We start from the raw sequence: 21132 nt of genomic DNA, 5'->3' as shown, positions 1-21132 counted from the left end.
CGGTCCACGCTCCGGCCGCAGGAACCACTCGTCAAAGATCAGCTTGTTTCGTGAAGACGTCTGACTGTATCTGCCTCGCATCGAGCGCGTCGCAACTTGATTTGGCGTCTTCTCATGCGTTGCTCTGTTCATCACGGATGGTCTCGTTTGTGAAAAAGATACTTCCATTGAACTGTGTGGCCTCATGGGTATAGCCCGCAATATGGCATACTTCTTCCTCCCCTAATGCTATCGCCGACTCGTCGTCGTCCCTTCTTGTCCTGCATCGCATTCGTCCTTGCTTCCTGCCACCCTTCCGTCCCGTCTCTCTAAAAAGAGTCCGACCGCGTCTTATGTACTCCTTTCGCTCGTGATAGAGGCCCGCCTTGGATGACCCTGTTCCCGTAGTTCCGTCCGTAATGTACAGTATCCGTCTCGTTGTCATCCAAAGCTGCTGCTATGGTGGAAAAAGGAAATGTGGCGGTCGACCGTTGTTGGGTATATGATCTTACTGGAAACGCCAAAGTGAAATGAACCAAATGAAAAACCTCTTGCGCGAGGTGTGGCTGTAGTGTGCTTGATACAATGTTTGTACATGGTGGGAGGCGTGCTCCGTGCTTTCTGTTCGTCTTGAGTTCCTCAATAGGCCTGTCCCGGCGGGAAGAATCCGTCGGGATGACCAGACATGGACGGGCTCGTCAGATTCGCATGCGGGACGTAGGACGAGGAAAAGTCGGTCATCATCCCAGGGTCTTGCATTTCGACATCCGCTGACTCTTGAGGTCCCCCAGCCATGCTTCTCAAGCTCTGCATGTCGTCGGCAATGATTCCGTTATGTTGCATGCCGTTGGCAAATGGCTGGTTGCCGGCGTTCGGGTCGTACATTTGAGCATCGGGCATAGTCTGGAAGAAGTGGCCGAGCGTGCTGTGATTCTGGCCGTTGTGCTGATGACTTTGGCTATGGTGGCTCGACTGCGATGAATGCGACAGCCGCGACTGGCTGGCCATCGCGCCGGACGTCGGTACTTGTTGGTGAGGGTGGTGTAATTGCGCTGGACGCGCCACGCGCTGCTGTCTCTGCACATAGACTCTCCTTTGCGATGCCATGTAGGCGGCAAGTTGAGGGTTCGCTCCTCGTGAAATCTTGAACGAAAACGGGTCGGCCGGTTCCGGAGGAGCCATAGTGCTCTGCTGTCTGGACTTGTGGCCAGGCATGTGCATGGTGCACGTGTCTGCAACGGGTGTGATGAAGTCTTCGCGAAATTTGCCAACGCTGCTGGGGTCAGTGCCCAAAAGGAAGGCGTACTGAATGAGCAACTTGAGGTCGCCGATGTGCCGACATTCCAACCTTTTCCTCAGGATTCCAGAGGACTGGGGACTCCACTGCAGCGAAGTCCTCGAGGCTTCGGACCACATTGACTCGTTCCACGCGGACTGCACCTGGCTCTGGCGCAAGAGGTTACGTATCCTCGCCGAGTACGACCATTCGCCGCTGTTGGCACCCTCGTCGAAGTGCTTCACCACGTGGCTGACGTATTCCTTGAACGTGGAGCTGGCATCTGAGTCTCCCTGCGCTTCAAACACCTGCAAGCAGTTGTCGAACCCACATGCAAACACGACTTGGGGGCAAAGGTTGACCTTGGCTTCGTCTAGTGACATCCTCGATCCGCCGTGCGCCTGCTTCAGATGTGTTTTGTAGGCGCCTTGCCAGTCGAAGACCATTTGGCAGCCGCGGTGACGACAAAACCACTGCGCGTTGACGTTGTGGAAGTCTTCGATGTGTCGCTTCAGGTCGTTTTTCCTTGTGCACGTCTTGGTGATGTCCTCCTCCTTGCAGAAGCCGCACATGAAAGCCCCCTTTTGCTTTGATGCACCAGAAGTGCCCGACGCGGCATCGAGTGTGGATTCAGAACCGTTCCACGACTGCTGATCTTGTTGTGTCTGTACCGCTTGCTGGGCTGCTTGAGCCTGGGCGGCGGCACTGGCGCTACTGCTCTGGCTGCGTCTGCCCAGTATCTTGGATGTGCCCCGGGACACGTTGGAAATGATGCTTCCGGTGATGGACGATGTGTCGGAAAAGGTGCGTATGCTCTGTGTATCCCATACGCTCGACTCGTCTGATAAGATGGATGACTGTGCGGACGACATAATCGACGCTCCATCCGAAGCTACAGTTCAATTAGACATTGACACACGAATGGTGATTAGAGAAAAGAACCCACGAGTGGTTGAGGTCTCCTGGATTATACGGCTTAGTTCATCAGGGCCATATCTGCCGATGAGCTGCTTGATCAATTGTGCATCGAGAACCCTCTGCGTGGCAGGCGAAACATTCGTCGATTGGTGCGAGGAGCCGTCGGCCCCGGGCCAAGCATTGGAGGCCATCGTTCCGGGTGGTCGTAACCCGCGCTCTAGATGTTGAAAAATGCCAGGGAAAAGCACAGGAACTTCGGTTGGTTGCAGGTATATGTTCTGATGCTGAGCGATTTACTCGCTTCGCTGCGGTATTTTGCAATGGGATGCTGTGCGTGAAATAAAGAGAAGGGAAGGAGTGTATCGTGGTCGGGATGGGGAAAAGTGCGGGAGGTGGAGTGCAAGAATTCCAGGCGGCCAGGGCCTGGGATCTAGCGCTGGGCGCGACGCGGAAACGAGAAAAGCGACTGAAAGGGTACGCCAGTTGGATAAGGGGAGGGCGGCACCGCAGCTAAGTATCGGCCGCAGCGATGGTATGCCTCCGACGGACGAGGCCAAGCTGGCTTGGGGTTTGGTGCTAAAGCAGGGTTCACTCTATCTCAGAACCGCGTGGGAGGTGGCTGCTGGTGCTTGTCTGTTGGACCTGCGTCCAAGTTGACGTGATCCGACACGGGATCTTCGCTAGTGCGGGCGTATGAAGGCAGCGACGGTAGTCGAAAAGCCTTGTAAGGAGTACGGAGAAGTCGATGTAATGAACGGCGTGTCTGCGGATAATGTCTTGTCTATCCGTGTCCTGTTGGATATAGGATACTGGTGAACCAAGAGGCTGGTTTTGCTAGCGGTCTGGCGGGTGGCCTGGACTTGTTCGAGGCTCGTGGTGTGTTTCGACCCGAGAAATCGGACGGGTGATGAAGGAAGCGGGAAGGCAGACGCTGGCTGGGTTTATGTCGGCTTGATGCTTATCTGACGGTTTGTTGCGTGGGAATTCGGCAGTTGAGTGTTGTGATTTCCCCTACTAGTGCAAGTCGCCTCGTCGTTGTCGTTGTCGTTGTCTTCCCTCGCTCGACAGCCCCGTCGTCAATGGTCGAGAAGGATGACGAGTGAGTGGAAGAGGAGAAAAGACGGAACGGCGAGGAGGAAAGAGAAGAAGTTGAGCTGAATTGCAGTTTGAGGGGAATTCAGATAGGGTCCCCTAGCCGGTACAGACAATGGCACCCGACTCTTCAATCTCACTCTCTCGGCCGGTCTGTTCAGTCTGTCCTCCCCTGACAGCCTGGCTTGCCCGGGTTCAGACGGTCTTGGATTGGGATGGGCTGCGCCAAAATGAAAGAATCAGTGCTCGTCCCAGGGGCCAGCAGCAGCGAGTGGTGGCAGTCTCGCAGAAGGAAGGCTATCCGCGGACCCTCGAACCCTTCCCCTTCTCAGTGCGGTGGGCAAAATACAGGTGGGATGCCCGAAGGACTCTGGTCGTTCCCGTCGTCAAGCGATGGAGAGATTGGGAGGAGAGCCGGGGTGTTCGCAACGGGGTCGCATCCAGGATCGAGCGGATGGGTGTACTGAGGTACAGAGACAGAGTACGGATACCAGAGCGAGGGGATCCCAGACGGGCAGCCCGGCGAGTTTCGACGTCTTGGTAGGATTGGCGTGCGATAACGAGAGTGGTTTAGTGGGCGACGCCACCACTAAGCGTCCGAGGATGGCCCAGAGATAAAGGCGAAAAAGAAACAGAAATAGGAACGCTGCCCGTTCGGGGCAAGGCACGACAGCAACTGGCAGGCAGGCCAGGCTTGGGACAGGACAGGACAGGACAGGCTGTGGCCTTCCGTCATTCGGGGGTGGGAGGCAGATGTGATGGTGGTGGTTGCGTTGCGCTGGATGCAGGAGAGAGGCGAGGGACCCCTGCGAGGCGTCCACCCCTCCTCGTCGGTTCGTTCCATCCGCCCAGGGACAGACGGACAATGGCATTGAGGGCCGTCAGTCGACGGCAATGAATGGTCGGGATCTGATAATGAGGTACGGTGCCTGATGCCGTCTGTAGTGTCGATGTCGACTTCCGCGTCGATGGTCCGAGGCCGATTCTGGCTGCATGCGTCCGTGAACGATGACCAAGAAGGCGATTTAGCAGCGTCTCTTGGCTGCGGCGATAACGCGAGGGCTGTCATCGGGAGTCTCAACCGGGATATTCAAGATTCGCCCGCTTCATCGGCGAGAGTGGAATCCAAAAGGAACGGTTACGCAGTACAGGAGCGAGGTCCGTCCAGACTCCCAATCAGAGGCATGGTAATTCCCAGAGTCGAAGGGGGAAGCCGGGAGATGCGGGCCCCGTAACAAGGACTCGCGGTCGATGTTCATGATCGGTGGGAGACCCTTGGAGAAGGCAGGGCTTGCTTGGTTACTTGGGTTGAGGGGGAAGCCAGCCAGCCATCGAAGCCGTCTGGGAGTGCGTGTCCGTAGAGCGCAAACACGTGAAGGTGGTGGAACAGGGCGGTCAGCCATAAGAGTTGAAGATCGGCAGTGTAAGGTAGCTCCAGTTCGATGCCGGTGCTGTCGGTGGTGGTGATTTACTGCGAACTTGGAAGAAGAAAATGGGCCATGGCCGGGTTGGGTATCGCGTCTGCTGGCGCAGCTTGCATGATTTTGACCGATTTTCGACAGGTATTTTGGATGTGCCTTCTTAGATTAGCGGTGACCATGGCGGTTGACGCCGGCAGAGGACGAACTGAGGCAATTGATCAAGGCAATGGCGGGCAGCTATTTTTTTGCCTTCAATGCTGTGTCACGGAAATGATTGAAGTGAAGCTTGATCAGTGGAGGGAATTATTGGGGAAAGCGTGGGGGGAACCCGGCAAGAGCAGGAGCAGAAGGCAGGGAGGGTGGAGGGTAGAGCTACCTTCCCTGCCTGTGGTCCAGCTGCCCGGGCAGCCGTACAGGTACTTGACAGCAAGAACAGTAGGGCAATGTGCTTTACTGCAGCGAGCATCTGGCTTGGCAGGTTCCCTCCGACTTGCCTCAGCGAAAGTGCTCCAGATACATCACACAACCAGCCAGCTTCAGCATCAGTGCACGAGTGGAAGAAGCAGGCAAAAGCCTGCCGTTGATTCATCTGGAAACTCCGCAAATGCACACACATATTTACCCAAGGCACACTCCAAACTTGGAAGCACGGCAGGCGCGATGCCATGCTTTCGTCTTACAGTAACCGCGCAGTCGCAGGTGAGCGTTCCTTCCAAAGTAGAAAAAAGGAAGCAACCACTTAAACATCATCACGTGATGCTCCGGCATCCCCGGTACGTACCTATCAGGTCAATTGCACCTCCCGAAATCTCTTTAGCGACAATCATGGATCAATCATGGATTGAAGCACCGCCTCCTGCCCTCCTCTCTCCGCCAAACTCAAATCGTTGGCCTTCATTTCTCCTCCCACGATGCTCCCAGGAATCGCTGCACTTGCGAAACGGATGCAGCCTTGGGTTGAGATTGGGTGCTCTTTTCCCGGCCCAAATCCCGACTGTCACAAGAAACACTTATTTTCCCCCGAAAACCTTACTTGTCCTTCCAAACGCCAAACTTCAGACACCATCCACCACCACCACCACCACCACCACCACCATTTCCACTGCACCTCGACACTTGGAGACCCTTGTTTTGTTTTTCCTTTGTCCTTCTCCCATCTCATCTCTCCCTGACCCTGCATTTGACATCGCCCAAGGTTCGGATCTACTCCGTTTCCTTGCAACGCTTTACCCGACGTCGTGCCTACAGAGTACCCTACGGCAGTACTTCGTATACCGTCCATCAGACAGACAGACAGACAGACAGTGAGATCAGCACTTCGTTTCAAGCCTGCTGCAGCCTAATCAACTTGAGCACATCTGCTCTTCATCACAGGACACGACACTCGTGGGAACAAGATTGGTCTGCTGCAGGGGCTGCTTCGACTCCCTGCATCTTCTTCTCTCATCCCAGCGTCCCTGATAAACACCCTCAGCAAATCACCGTTCTATCCGACTGGAACATCATTTCTCGATAGTCGCGCCCAACACTGCAGATGCAGAGTCCAAGCCACTCAGACTCCGAAAGTCCGAATCGCATTTCAACTGGTTCTGCAGATTCCTTCTGCGTCAGCCATTCCTCCCGGGAATGCTTCCAGAACGCTGCTATCAACTTCCACCACCAGCGACGGCTCGAATTCGGCCTGGCCCCCAATTTCCATCTTTTCTCGAGCCAGCGCATCAAACAATCCCGCATCCGTCTAGCTCCCAACCGTCTTCTGGAACCAAGAGAAAAAGGAACGCGGCAGCTGCGAATCGTTCGGTCCACTCAGCCCATGACGCAACTTCTTTCCTTCTCCCGCGCCTTCATGTCGCGAGCCGTCCATCGCGTCCGCCGCCAGCACCAGCACCGGCATCAGCAACACAGCTCTCGCCCTCGTGTCTTACACTGAGCAATTACACATTCTTTTGTCGCGGCAGTTCGACCACTCCGGGACTAGGGCCATGTTACGTGGACCCACCATTGGCCGGCCGAGTGGGCCCGCCCGATAGCACGATGCCGTCTCTGATCCCACGACACATGTGAATGACAAAAACCCGATGTTGTGTTCATGTCCCATCAAACTCTCCCATAGTGCCGCGACAATACGCCGGTCACGGCCACGGCGACTCCAACTACAATGGCGGTCAATCCATCCGCGAGAACCAAAAGTTCCTTTTGATGGGTCTGGCGTACTTCGCGCTCTATTTCGACAGAAGCAAGAAACAATCTTGCACCCGGCAGTCATCATTTGGCCCCCAATGCCAGGCTCTGCCACCTGCGATGCAATGCCCTGCCGTGATTCGTGCAACCAATATCCTAGCGGCTGAACACATCTTCACTTCAGCCGCAATAGTCTCACCCGTCTCACCAAAGTGTTCTGGGCCAACAAACACACACCTGCCATCCGTTCAATGCCACAGACGCTGCTGCAAGGGTCGCGCCAGGCTTATTCGGTTTCCGAGCTTGACTGCCATTCAGCTTCAACCCACCGGCGACGATCTCTAGCGACACGTCAACCTCCATCAAGTGGCTCCGTGTCCTCTCGTTTTCCGACCTTCAGACCAAAGCAACACCGTTTGAAGCCGATGTCAGCTAGGCACAGCCCCCGGGACGGTGCGAGAATGAAACATTCGAGGCAGGTCTTACTCGCTGGTCTCGGTGGCTTCGGACAACCTCCGTAGCAACCTCGAGTCGACGTTCGGCTTGAGCGAAGGTCCAGAATATCGCAGTCGCAAATCGCGACGGCGTACGCTTCTTGTTGACGGGGCAAGCTGTAAAAGGCTTGTTCGTCTTCCGAAAGGGCTGGGCGAGTCTCGTTTTGGTTGGTCGAAGCCGGCAGTTGATCGCGCGGTGTTGGTGGTTGTTGGTAAGTTGTACTGCCTTCTCAGCTAGTGCTCTTCGGCCTGTGTCCGATGTTGAATGTCGACTTAAACGCGACGACGTTTCGCGGTTCCAGACATTCGAGCCAGACATTCGAGGTAATACCTCGGTGACTTTCATTCAATACTGTCGCTTCCGGCTTTGTTGCCGATACCTCTTCTGCGACGCCTTGTTCATTGTTCTGATTGTGTCCATTGTCCTGGTAGCGGCCATCACGCTTTCAGCTCTTCGGCCTGTCTGCCTTGCCGAAGGCTATGGTGAAGAGTTTCATCATCGCGAACTTGACGAGCTACGTCTTCGACGTCCGTATCAGCTGTGTTCATTCTGGGGTGTCGCATTAGGGGACTATGTCTTTGAAAGTGGCAAGTGTAACCTCGCCTTCCGCAATGCCATAACTTGAGTTAGAAGGCAGCATCACAATGTAACGCTGTTGTTGCTCACTCTAGCGAAAGCACAATGGCGCCCGGCCACCACCATAGCTTGGAAGCTACTTCTATGGGGCTTATACCAGTCTCCAGGTGCTAGTGAATATCTTTATGTAGTCGACGTGTCTTCTTCTGGAGATGTATGCCAGGCACTGGCGAAGCGGAGCGCGCTTGGCCCAATGGCCAAGGCTCTGGGGTTCTATCTTTATCGTGAGCCTCTTGAAAGCGAACTCGACGTAGATACGGCTGCATGAATGTCCGTCTGGCTTGATGTCAAGATTTTGCTTCTACACCAGGGCTAGCGGTCGAATTGGTCACGCTGGTGGCATTGAATTCTTTGTATGGGGGATCATCGTGTGCCAGCATATAAACCACGTGTTGTCAGACAATACTCCTTGTTTTCTAAAGCTTCACAATTTGTTCTTCGTGATGGCTGTCAGTCTCGCGATGGAGTTATCGGACACGAGGAGTTGACGTTGGTGAAAGAAGGCCAGCAGGCAGATTCCAACTCTGGCTTCATCTAGTAGGCCTGTTGCCTACATTGGCCAGTGGGTGAAGATTGGGATTGGGAATCACATCGTTTACAAACAAAGCATTGCAGGACGACTCGGCAATGTTGGCTGAGGCAGGCACTCTCGGATTAGTTCGACAGCACTGGTCTATGAGCAGAGATATTAGGAACACGATGAGGTCCGAGGTGGTCGAGTAGGATCGTTGGATGTCCCTCTTATATCCCTGTGCGGCGAAAGTGCGCCAACACTTGAATGCCCTTGCTTGGCCCGCCCCAGGCCTGACCAAGTACTTCGAAAATGGCAGCGCTGCCGCGCGGGACCGCTGGAAGAGGTTCGTCGGCGCTGGACCGTTGTACGAGGAGAGTTCCTGTAGCTAGGTTGGACGAGAAGTCCGTTTGTATGGATAACTTTCCGCCGTGACTTGAGGCGTCGTCGATTTGACTTCATCGTCTGTCGTTCGTATTGTTGTTGGAAATATTCAAGCTGCTCTTCGCCACGACTCAGTGCGCGAGAGCCAATGCGTGTCTTTGAAAGTAGCACAACTGCCAGGCCTGTACCACTCCGAGAGACTGGAATTTTGGGGCTATACAGAACGAATGTTTATAGGTTCCATCGTGGTAAAGCCGTTTTAGGTCTCTCCCTCGAAAAGAAATGCAGCACACCTAAGAACTTTCCCTCCCTATATCTTAATATGTTGAGAAGTTTCCGTATTCTTTTTATGTGTTCCAGGCCTGAAAACTCGTCCCGGTACCCTTCTTTAGACGGCAACATTCGTTAAACATATAAAATCTTAGAAATGCCGATATTCATCCGTTCACTTCAGTATGCATTACTTCGGCGTATGTCCTATAATGCGAAATTTAGCCAGCTGCACAATCTTCTCTTATATGTAAACGTTTATATACATATGAGGGTCGTCGTAACACATCTTCTTAGAGTGCGTCCTGTATGCCGTCGCAGTTAACACTTCCCTCCAGGCTCTAATATATTAAGCCTTGACTTCTGTTTTGTTATTCAAAACCTTGGGTCTGAATCGCGAAATCGACAAAAGATGACGGAAGTTTACTTGCCGCCAGACGATAAGAATTACAAAAACACAATACTGGGTGCCGGGTCCTTGAGGATTCTGAGTGCTCATTCAAAACAGCCCGCCTTTCTTTTTCTTGATGCTGAATCAAACCCGGACTCATCGATAGAAATGGACAATCTTCTGTATCATGGCATCAACCCTGACGCTGGAGGAACTTTCTCCTCGCTTGCAGATTCTCGAAGTCCAAGAATCAAGCCCGAGTGGAGAGCTCTTTGTAATCGTCTTCGATCTTGCCGTTGTGGACATTCTTACCTTGATTTCAACAAAAACTGCCCTCTTGAAGACTGTATGCTATGGCTAAACGAGCGAAGAGTAGAAAGCCGAGATATCTTTCCAGTACGCGAAGCATCAACCGAAGGTTGAAATCTTGAAGAACTTGATAAGAGCGGATAAAACCGGAAATAAGATTGGTCTTTAGTCTAATTACTGTATCTAGACTCCCAAGGGTTGATGACAGCCAGGGACTCGTACCCGAGCCTTTTTCTCACCACCCTGCCAAAGTGCCTGTCATCATATGTTGTTGATCAGTTGCTGCTCGGAGCGAAAGCGCAGGAAACCGATGGCGCGGGCGATTTATACTGGATCGCTGCATTCCCACACCCCTTTATCCTTTTTGTGATGTGCAGAAATCAAGAGGACTAACGGCGCGTTGCAGTGGAATAGCCAACAGAACCCGAGCCAATGGCCATCATACAACTCATCTCCCGGGTCTTGGCTGGAGGCTGTACGACTTGAACTCTTTCCAAGAGAGGAAGCTGGGTATCAAGGCGTGCATGCCGCAGCCTGATTTGGGCTTCGTTCTGCAGGCAGGCCGGTGCCTCTTTCGTTGTCCCTGCCATTTGTCACGAGGACAGAAACAGGGCGGATCTTTCGACTGCTTTATTTGACCAGCCAGCCCAGGAGAGATGTTCACTTCTTTGCTCACCCAATATTGATTGAGTCTTCCGCCTACAACATCGAACTCCCTCGCACAGAATAGAAGCAAACCAAGAGCCAAGGTAATTAAGAATATTCTTACAGGAAGCCTGTGATGATGCTAATACCCGCTCAGACAGTATCCATCAAAGCGGTGAAGCTGACGGGGCGCTCCTGGTTGGATCCCAAGTCACCATGGCGAGAACAGTCCACACACAGAGTTGGCATAGCCGGCGGCTACGAGGCGAAGGATTCAAACAGACAACCGATCTGTGGCGTACTTGGGACTCGCTGGAGCAGGATACCATGGCGCAACACGTGATCCATGAATCCGACTTGGTGCTTAGTCTGCTGGATGGTAGGGCGATCAAAACCCTTCGACACATGGCGTCCCACCCTCATCTACGCGAGAAGCTGGGTCCAGTTGACGAGGTGGTATCCATGCAGCTGAGTGGGATTAAATTTGATTACATGAGCTACAGCCATGCACTGGCTGTGCTCACAGTCCAGCCGCGTTTGCGGATCTACAAACTGAAGAGCAACCTGAAAAGGAACGCCCAGCGTTTCCCGCAACCCGATTACAGATTATATCCTCACGCTGAAGCGTCCAGCCCCGAGAAATCGCCCGAGCATCGTCAGGATCTGAGGCCTGGTGATGAGTGTATTCCTGGCCTCACGTCCCTGTGCCACAACCTCCTCGGAGTGGTGGACCCAGAAGCAGATGGGCTCGACCAGCTCAAGGGAGACCTCCTGCGACAGGCTCGCGATATCTCCAAGGAGCACAGATCAATAGTAAACTCAAGCGTACTCCGCACGCTGCAGTATCTCCTGTTGGGAGTTCCTCCAGAAGGAAACCAAGCAGGAGGTGTATCTGGCTCCTCAAACGGTGGCGAGGTGGAAAACTGGCGGACTCACAGGGCGATTGAGCCAGTACGGCGTGAGGGAGCGATGGCAAATCTTCTGCAGCGCCTGAGAGATACTCGAGGCAGCATTCTCGGCGATGAGGATAGTCCGAATTCCTCCTGGAGATGGTGCGCTTTCATTGACGGCAAGAGGATGCCTTGGCCCAGCTCCCTGTCAAAAGAATGGGTATTCTGCGTGGCAGCCGGACTGGAAGGCAAGTTTGGCTGCCAGATGGTTGAAGGTCTTCGTGTTGATGCGACACACGACGACATCGTGATCCGGTTCTCAACTTCGAGGTCCTCTGAGGATCTTGTATCTCAATTCCCAATTAACCAGACTTTGGGGGTGACGACCCCGGCGAGACGGAAGCACCTGGCCGAGGCGGCTGTTGGGATCTTGCTAGCACTTGTTGGCGAGGACCACACAGAAGCTCACCAGTACATCAGCCTGGCGCCAGAGAGTCACACGCCACCAGAAGCAGACGCAGAGGACCCGAGTTTTGCGCTACTCAATGTGAACGTGCAATGGGCTGCACGGCTGCCAGCCGCGGAGGCACCACTTTTCGAGGTCCCTCGGCCGCACGAGGCTCCCACGCAGACGGACCTCACAGCGGTGGTCGGGACACTCACCCCTTGGAGCGGAGGGTGCCAAGCGAAGGCCAGCTGCTGCTGCAGTACGAACATGGTATATTCTGTGGATAAGAACGCAGTTGCCGAGTTACAATCTATTGACGAACTAGTCGTGGCCGTGAGCTACGTATGGGATCAATATGACGACAAAGAGCTGGTCATCACGTTGGCGAAGCTCTCACGCTCTACTGGAGTTGACAAGTTTTGGGTGGACCGCTGGTGCATAAACCAATCATGCCAGTGGCACAAGGAGATAATGATTCCTGAAATGGGTCTCATATACTCAAATTGCGAGTTCGTGATTGCCTTGTGCCCAGATATCACAGCTACACTGCGAAGTACACGCAGTGGTTATTTAGGTTACGATGACGGCAGCGACGATATGGGAGCGGCAGTGAGGATGCAGTTCGCAGCATGCCGGTGGAGGAGCCGTAGTTGGACTTGGCAAGAGGGAGTGATGGCCTGGAACGGATGGTACATGACAGCTTATGAGCTGGTCTCGGCCAACACATTGGAGCATTGGGTGAATTGCAGTACCTGGATTGTTCCCGGGCTTTGCAGCTGCCCTTTCTGTTCACAGACGGTACACAGAGCAGGGCAGCATGTAGGTGAGGTGACCACCTGGAAGCAGACTCTATGGGTCAACGCCCTCAGAGATATGAATCAGTTTCTGTGGGGTGAGTTTCTCGGGAGACGCCACAGATGGAGTTTTCAGGAGGCAATGGAGGCGACCTGCCAGAGGAAGGCCACGATTCCGCTGGACATGCTGTATTCGATAATGGGCGCGGTGGAGGAAGTGAGAGAAGTGGAAGTCGACTACCAAGCGGACCTGGCTGACAAGTTGAAAGAGTTTGTACAGGCCGGAGACTGTGCCCTCTGCCTGGTGACCAGCAGGACGATTGATAGGAAGCCGGGGGCCTGCTGGATGCCGGAGGTAGTCGACAACCCCTCATGGAAGGAGGAGGTGAACTGGATGATGAGAGATTGCGCTGCAAGCTTCACCTCGATGGATTGCTACTTAATTGCGAAGACTTGGGAGAAGTGGGGAGCACGATCGAAACGGATACGGGACCCATGGTGGAAGGAGGAGGAAACACACCATGGACGATCATCGCCGATGCGGAATGTGCGGCGAGACCGAGGAATCGTGCCTTCATGTTGCGGAGAGAGCGTGATGGTGTAGTGGTCTTCGCCGAGAGCGCAGGCGATGAACTCTGGCATCGTCGGGCCTCCGCCGATGTGGGAGGCCAGCTTGAATGGTTGCCCACTCACCCAGCTATTGCGGTCAAATTAGGGTAGTTGAGGCGATGGAAGAAACGTTCTAACAAATCCTGTGATATTGAATCAACGAAGGCAGAGTCTTTAAGCGGAGTCAACGTGGTTGAAGGCATGTGAGAAGAGCTTATTGTGTTGTTGTTTCAACTCTCGAGATATTACTGGAGAAGAGGAGTTTGCTGTGCTGTATTTGAGACTAGAAACTTGGTATGCTGAAGATAATTCCATCTGATTACTCTATTTTGAAGTTGCGAAATGTAACCCATTCATCCGCTACTGATTTTCCCGAACTCTTCGACTCGCCGAATATGCCAAACAACGTCCCCGTCATATCATAACCCGACAGCAGCACGGGATCAACTCCGCCCAACTCTTGCCAGTCGGCATGATTCCCATTGCTTTCGAAGCGCCAAAGAAACCTGTATCGACTGGTCTCGGCTTGGATCCGGAGATCAATCGCTTCGACTCCGTTAGGGACGGATGTTGACCCGAGCTCAACACTAACAGGCATACCATCCTGAATCGCAACCAGCACTGAGGAAACTCTACCCTCAGAACCGTCTATCCGGATCGCAGCATGCCGCAAGCTGTCTTTGTATACCGCCAGACCAGCCAGTGGCAGTCCCTCGAGTCCATCAGATTTCAACTCGACGGTCACCATGGCCGATCCCGAAAAAGACCTCTGCCTTCGACCAACGAAAGTGGATGTCCCTAAAGAGCTCGCCAGTGTAGACGCCTGAGCGCATAGGGAATAGGCGTCATCCTCCTTGGAATATCGATAATGCTCAAGGTTAGGCGTGCGGATGTAAACATCCTCAAGACGCCCTCCCGCCATTCGATACCCACCATGCCGCTCCTCGTCCGAAACATCATCCAAATCGACATCCATCTCAAGCTTCGTCTGCGCGATCTCAGGCCACTCCCCCTCTCCCCAAACCACCGGCGTAAGAAACGTCTCGCGACCAAGCGGATGCCGCCTCTCATCCTCTTTATCATGTCGAATCCCAAGATGAACACAAAACCACCTCCCACTCCCGTCCTCCACAAAATCCCCATGCCCAGTCCACCGCACATCCTCATCCTTCCCCAAAGCCGTCAGCAGAGGATTCCGCGGACAACCCTCATACGGGCCCCAAACATCCCTCGCCCTCGCCACGTTAATCTGATGCCCCTCGAAAGTCGACGCCTCCGCCGTCACCAACCAATACCACCCGTCCTTAAAATACACATGCGGGCCCTCGGCATCCCCCTTCCCCGCGGCGCCCTCCCACAGGAACCTCGTCTCCGACAACGCCCTCCCGGTCTCCACGTCAATCTCGAACTGCCGGATCGAGCACTCCGGCGCCCACGGCGGCCCCGTCCTGTACGAGCCGTGGAGATACGCCCTCCCCGTGCCCTCGTCAAAGAACAGCCCCGGGTCGATCCCCGGAAACTCGAACGGCACGGCGTCGGACCAGGCGCCCTCCTCAAAGACCTCGTCTTCGCGGCAGCTCATCAGAAAGTTGCGGAACTCGTGCGCGCCGGAATCCGGGTCCTCGTGCGCGTTCGTGCAGACGAGGTAGAACCTGCGGTCGAAGTGGCGGAGCGTCGGGGCGAAGAGGCCGCCTGTGATGATGAGGGGCACGCCGCCGTCCGGGAGGGGGATGAATTTTGTGAAGGCGTTGGAGAGGGAGAGTTGCGAGGGGCGGGAGAGGGCGTGGGATCGGAGGTCCCAGTCGACGAGGTTTTTGGAGGAGTAGATGGGCAGGCCCGGGAAGACGTGGAACGAGGAGTTGACGAGGATGTAGGTGTCTTTGAAGCGCACGATCGTCGGGTCCGGGGCGAAGCCCGGGATGATAGGGTTCTTGAGTTTCATGGTTGACGGGTTTGGTGTTGTTTAGTGTGGTTATGCTAAGACCTGGGGTTGGAATAGGTGAACTCGAGAAATTTGTGAATGTGATCGGCGTATTATTTGAATGCTGAGGTTAAGCAGCTTCACGAAGTCGGGAACTCCGAGCTCTGTACCCGGGCGACGTTGGACGTCCGCATCCAAGTCCACCTCCGGCCCCACCGCCGAGCGGATGTCCCGTCCCGGCGTCCACCTGACGTCCACCCGCCGTTCCCCCGATCCGGACTGACGTCCACCCTACGTCCACCTTATCCAGGTCTCGAGTCCGTACCCCAGATCTCTACCCAGATGATCGACTTCACCGAAGTCAAAGTCCACCCAATGTCCACCCAATATTTCACCCAGATTGGATTAGGTCGATTGAGATGCCGTCCGAAATGATACCCCGGATTTTCCCCGCCGTCGACTTCCCCTGGCAATCCACAGTCAATGGGTTCATTGGCTGAAGAACACCATTGGTAATGTAGAATAGACGTGAAGTAAATAAAGGTCTGCATATAGAAACAATGCTCAATCCTCTTCGAAGTTCTCCATTGTCGGGTTCTCCAAAATCTTCAGAAAAGTCACCGAAAAATGGTGTCCACTAAAGCCGACGATGGCACGCCCCCGGGCCCCGAATTCAACCACCTAGAAACAACCCCCAACTCAACCGCCGAAGAAATCCTCGCCGCAGAACGCTCCCTCTCCGTCCTCCAAAACGCCAAAATCCACTGGCGAGTCCTCCTCATCGGCAAGTCCCCCTCCTGTCAGCATCCTACCTCACAACCGACTAACCATGCCCCACAGCCTCCGTGGCCTACACCGCCGGCGTGGTCTTCGCCTACGACACCGTGACCAACGGCGCCTCCATCTCGATGCCCTCCTTCCTCCTCTACTTCGGCGAGATGGGGCCCTCGGGCCCCTACCTCCCCTCCATCTGGACGTCGCTGTGGACGGCCATGTCGTCGCTGACGCAGGCCCTCGGCGCCATCCTCGTCGGCTCCGTCTCGGACCGCTACGGGCGCAAGTGGCCGGCGTGCGGCGCGAGCGCGGTGACGCTGGTCGGGGCCGCTGTGCAGTATGTCGCCGTCCCGCGCGCGACGTTGATGGGGGGCAAGATGATTACCGGATTGGGGGTTGGCGCTGTGATGGCCACAGCCACGACGTATATCAGCGAGGTGTGTATGAGATAGGATGATGAGATTTTCCTGTGACCAGGCTGATGCGTGTTTTCTAGGTCGCGCCGTTGAAGCTTCGAGCACCTCTGCAGACTTGCCTCGTCGTCTTCGTCCTCTTGACACAAGGCCTCGCTCTCGGTGTTGTACGCATCTTCGTCCCCGATATCCGCGAACAAGCCTTCAGAACGGTGATCGCCATCCAATGGGCGGTCGGTGGGTTAGCTGTCATCGCATGGGCCATAGCCCCAGAGTAAGTCGACACACATCTCGTATCTTTGAAGAAACGAAGGCGCTGACATTTGCAAGATCACCCCTCTGGCTCATCAAAAAAGGCAACACCGAAGCAGCCCTGAAGGTCTTCAAGAAGATATACGGCCCAAACCACCCCTCCCTGCGCCTCGAGCACGAATCAAACGCAATCCGCGCCGAGCAGGCCCTCGAACAAAACCCCGACGCCACCTACGCCGCCTGCTTCCGCGCCCACAACCTCAAGCGGACCCTGACTGTCGCCTTCCTCTACTCGACCGCCAACATCGGCGGGGCCTCCTTCCTGGCGCAGAACATCTACTTCCTCATCACGGCCGGCCTCGAGGCGGTGCACTCCTTCGACGTCGGCATCGGCGGCTTCGGCTTCGCCGTGCTCATCATCCTCTCCAGCGGCGCCTACCTCCAGCGCGTGAGCCGGCGCAACGTCGTGCTGGCGGGCCTCGCGCTGAACCTGGTCGTCATGGTGGTCGTCGGCGCGCTGTGGTGGCAGACGGCGAGGGGCGCGCTGTGGGCGATCGCGGTGCTGATGAACGTGCTGATATCGTTCCAGTCGGCGTTCCTCCAGGGCGCCGGGTGGCCGATCGCGGCGGAGGTGCCGTCGTACGCGCTCCGCGCCAAGACGCTCTCCGTGGGGATCTGCGCGCAGACGTTCACGACGTGGCTGTTCAACTTCATCACCCCGTACATGTACAACGTCGACTCTGGGAACCTGGGCGCAAGGACGGGGTTCGTATACGCGGGCACTTCGGTGTTCTTGTTGGCTGCGGCGTGGGTGCTTGTGCCAGATACTACCGGGATGACGACGGAGGAGATTGACCATGCGTATGAGTCGGGGCTGGCACCGAGGCAGTTCCAGAAGCATGTCTTCCCGCATGCTGGTAACGTCGGTAAAGCAGGAGATGACGACTGATCTCTCGTAGCGCCGCTCGAGGGTCTGGAAATGAAGAAATTGTGAGAATTTGACTTGACTGTTAGCGCCCTTCGTTCGATATCTGCAACTGTAAGCAAACTTGGCTTAACTAAAATCACATACAACTCGAAAGATCAGCATGCTCCGTAAATCTCATTCGCTTCGTGTTAAGTAATTTTCTCCAGCTGAAATGGCAACAAGTATATGCAAATATTACCCAAACGCATCCTCCTCTTCACTGAATTCGGCGCAATTACAAGACACCTGCTTTCAGGGGGTATGTCACGGCACCGCTGCCAGGCCTGCTGACCACGACGGCACCTTCCCTCTGCTCCTCGGTAAGCTCGCGCTTGGAGTAGTATCCCTTCTCCCACGCCTCCTTGACAGCAGCCACCTTGTCGGCAGGCACCATGTGGACGGTGCAACCACCCCAGCCGGCACCGGTAAGTCTGCTTCCGTAGGATCCGTTCTCGACGGCAATCCGGCAGAGGTCGTCGATCTCGGGGGCACTGCACTCGTACAGGTCTCGGCAGGAAACCTGGGTCTCGTTGAGCAGGTCGCCGAGGCGCTTGTTGTAGGCCGTCGTATCGGCAGAGTCGGTGGGGGCCTCCTTCTCGAGCACCTTCATGAACTTGAGCACGCGCAGGGCCTCCTCGAAGACATGGAGCGCACGCTGGCGCAGCTTGAAGCGCTCGGCGCGCACCGACAGCTTAGACATGAAGATCTGCTCGAGCTCCTGAACGGAGATACCCAAAACCTTGGCGATTTCCTCGCGGGTGTAGCCCTCCTCGCTGGTGAGCGTCTTCTTGGTGACGTCGATGAGAACCTGCAGCTGGGCCTCGGCGGCCTCTTCGGACGAAGCGCCCTCGGACTGGGGCTGATCGTGGGTAGCAAAGTAGGCGTCGTGGAAACCGTGGATAGAGATGCCCAGGGGCGAGGCGTCCTTGGGAAGCTTGGTGCCCGCAGGGTTGAGGGCGGCGTTGAGGAAGGCACCGGCCATGCTGCACTCGACGACGCGAAGGTTGTAATGAATGGGGCCGGTGACCTGCTTGTTGGAGGTGACGAAGGACTGCGCGATGACGAAGCACAGCTCGGGGTTCGTTGTCGGGAAGAAGACGGGGCGAGCAGTCAGGGAGGGTGTGAAAGAGACGAAGAGGGCGGAACCGCGCTGAGAGAACACGGAGGCGGACTGGTCCATGCTAGACGATATCAGATCATGCAAAAAGTGAAGGCGATGTGGATTCCAGGTTTACTCACCCTCCGGAGTTGACACCCACGGCGCGCTCACTGACGATGGCGAGCTCAGTAAGTTCCGTCTTGTCGATCGTCTCCTCGCCGTTGGCGCGCATGACAGCTAGGGCAGAGACACTGGTGAAGGCGGCGCTGGAGCTGAGGCCACCACCGATAGGAACTGAACCGTCCATGAGGACTTTCATGCCCTGGGGTCTGAAGCCGGGGCCGCGCTTGCGACGCAGCAGCTCAAGAGCGCCGCGGAGACCACTCTTGAAGTAGTTGGACCACTCGTGGACCTTGGCGTCGATGGTCACGTCGCCGTTGATGTCGACCTCGAAGGTGCGCGCGGGGAACTTGTCGCCCTGAAGGTTGGCGACTTGGAGCTTGAAGGTTTTGGAGTCGGAGGGGGTCTCATCGACGGAGACGGCGAGGATGGCGTCGGCGGTGATGGCCATGGGGAGGACGGAGTAGAGCGAGTAGTCGATGTGCTCGCCGATGATGTTGACGCGACCCGGGGAGCGGGCGACGAAGGTGGCGGCATGGCCGTACTGGACCTTGAACTGGTCGATCAGCGCGTTCCAGCGCTTCGTCTGGATGGGGAGAGCATCCTCGGTGTAGATGTCGGCGAGGGAGGTCGCGGTAGGGACGGGGCCAGCCATGGTGGGCGCGGTTTGATCTCTCTTCACAGGGTGGTGTTTGGCGTTTTGAAGAGCTGTCGATAGATTGGACCTGGAGGATGAGGGCACGAGGGAGCGAAAGAAGGGAGGAAAGAGGACAAGAAAGGCGTCGCGAGTGGTCTGAGAGGAGTGGTTCTCTTATGACGTTTTGGGGTCGGTCCTTTTGGTGGGGTGGGACGCAACAACAGGATGGAGCAGTGGAGGATGATGGAGGGCCCCAGGTCAGGTCCAGCGTCGGCGCAATAACCCCGCGATGGAGCTTTGGTGTTTTTCAGGCGCGTGCCCCGTGGTGTTGGAGGTGCTGCTGTGGGTGGTGGGTGCACTGGAAATTACCCCGCAATTGCCCCTCGTTGCCCATTTCTCGTCTGAAGAAACCGCGAGGAACTGTTCAAATGTCTCACCCGCAATGCGACGATCTTTGGTAGAAAATTGGTCAATTGACTTTATTACCTCAAATTTCACTCGTCACATCAAGGTACAATCCATCGTTCATGTACCTAGGTGTCCCGGCGCGAGTGTCGGCGCAGTTCGGCTCCGAGAATTGTACCTCGTCGAGAGCTATCATCATTCCCTTTCCTTCCTCATTTCCCTCTCCTCTGTACTTAGAGCAACTAACTCTCCCGTCGCTTTGCATCACTCGTGGTCCAGAACAGGCCACTACAAAGAGACCGGCCCAGAGGAAACGAATACGCTGATACCGAACTTGCCCGTCCCGGGAGTAGCGGTCCCGTTCTACAGCGGGCCGAGTCGGAAAACCGGCGGAGAACTCGAATGTCTCACTCATCGGGGCGGTCACCCGAGAATAGAGTCGTCTAAGGCCTGGTGAGAAGGAGGAGAACCGATAGCCTGATGACCTTTTACAGAATTGTCAGATATATTTTTCAACAAAAACCATCTCGTCGCATAAGACCACAGTGTCACATGTCCCAGAAACACCACGAAACGAAAGATCAGGGGAGGTCGCCAATGCGCACCAGTGGGGTGACAGCTTGAAGATGCAGCCGGGGTCCAGGGTCTTCCCAACCTGCCGCGGGGATCTCGGGGGCGAGAGAGAGACATCCCATCCCGACAGATCGATGCTTCGGCCCAAGTTTTTTTTTGACAGCGGGTCAACTGTAACCTTGTACTCAGACGATAAGCTTGTGTTTTCTTCGGCCATGATCCAACCTCGTGCCGTTGGCTCGTCGGGTTGGATCTTCTTTGGATTGCGCCTCTGTGGTGATGTTTTGATCAATTCTGGCATCACGGCGTTACGGCGTCGCACCCCGTCCAATTCATGTCTTCTTGGTTTCTGTTGGGCGGCTTTAACGCTCAGTATCGTCTCAAGCGCATACTCATCCTCGAGGTGAGATTGGGGTGGGTGGCAGACTCCGGGTTGCTTCTCGTGTTCAAACGAAACGATTTAGCCCGAGCTAGTGTTTTGCCAGATGAATGTGATCAAGGGGTGATGCGCGAACAAAATAAAAACCAAACATGGCGCCTGGTACATGAGAAAATTGCAAAAATATGATCGAACCCGGGGTCGAACCGGAGACCTTCAGTGTGTGAGACTGACGTGATAACCACTACACCATTCGACCTTTGATGACGGGGTGGATCTTATTGAGGTATAGGTACCCTCACGAGCTGGCTGAATGGCCCACGAGACTCAGAGAGCCCTCCCA

General features: G+C 55.3%; 5 protein-coding genes across 5 annotated transcripts; 2 read left to right on the top strand and 3 right to left on the bottom strand.

Moving 5' to 3' along the window:
* Positions 1 to 618: 618 nt before the first annotated feature.
* CkaCkLH20_06057 (homeobox and c2h2 transcription) lies at positions 619 to 2364 on the bottom strand (the record flags this gene model as incomplete). Its single annotated transcript, XM_038888774.1, has 2 exons — positions 619 to 2147; positions 2202 to 2364. 2 exons carry the CDS (start codon positions 2362 to 2364, stop codon positions 619 to 621), a joined length of 1692 nt encoding a protein of 563 aa, XP_038746110.1.
* An 8549-nt stretch (positions 2365 to 10913) lies between these two features.
* CkaCkLH20_06056 (uncharacterized protein) lies at positions 10914 to 12496 on the top strand (the record flags this gene model as incomplete). The annotated part of the gene is made up of 2 exons (XM_038888773.1): positions 10914 to 12370; positions 12451 to 12496. The coding sequence occupies 2 exons, from the start codon at positions 10914 to 10916 to the stop codon at positions 12494 to 12496; spliced, it is 1503 nt and encodes a 500-aa protein (XP_038746109.1).
* Positions 12497 to 13568: 1072 nt separating this feature from the next.
* CkaCkLH20_06055 (murein transglycosylase) lies at positions 13569 to 15191 on the bottom strand (the record flags this gene model as incomplete). The annotated part of the gene is made up of 1 exon (XM_038888772.1): positions 13569 to 15191. One exon carries the CDS (start codon positions 15189 to 15191, stop codon positions 13569 to 13571), a length of 1623 nt encoding a protein of 540 aa, XP_038746108.1.
* A 606-nt stretch (positions 15192 to 15797) lies between these two features.
* Positions 15798 to 17558, top strand: CkaCkLH20_06054 (maltose permease MAL61; the record flags this gene model as incomplete). Its single annotated transcript, XM_038888771.1, has 4 exons — positions 15798 to 15969; positions 16011 to 16381; positions 16441 to 16631; positions 16688 to 17558. The coding sequence occupies 4 exons, from the start codon at positions 15798 to 15800 to the stop codon at positions 17556 to 17558; spliced, it is 1605 nt and encodes a 534-aa protein (XP_038746107.1).
* Positions 17559 to 17811: 253 nt separating this feature from the next.
* CkaCkLH20_06053 (galactokinase) lies at positions 17812 to 19450 on the bottom strand (the record flags this gene model as incomplete). The annotated part of the gene is made up of 2 exons (XM_038888770.1): positions 17812 to 18757; positions 18816 to 19450. The coding sequence occupies 2 exons, from the start codon at positions 19448 to 19450 to the stop codon at positions 17812 to 17814; spliced, it is 1581 nt and encodes a 526-aa protein (XP_038746106.1).
* Positions 19451 to 21132: the final 1682 nt, after the last annotated feature.

Source organism: Colletotrichum karsti (genome assembly GCF_011947395.1).
Source record: "Colletotrichum karsti strain CkLH20 chromosome Unknown Scaffold17, whole genome shotgun sequence".
Taxonomy (NCBI): Eukaryota; Fungi; Ascomycota; class Sordariomycetes; order Glomerellales; family Glomerellaceae; genus Colletotrichum; species Colletotrichum karsti.
The sequence above is the reverse complement of the archived record's forward strand: the minus strand, read 5'-3'. Positions and strand labels throughout refer to the sequence as shown.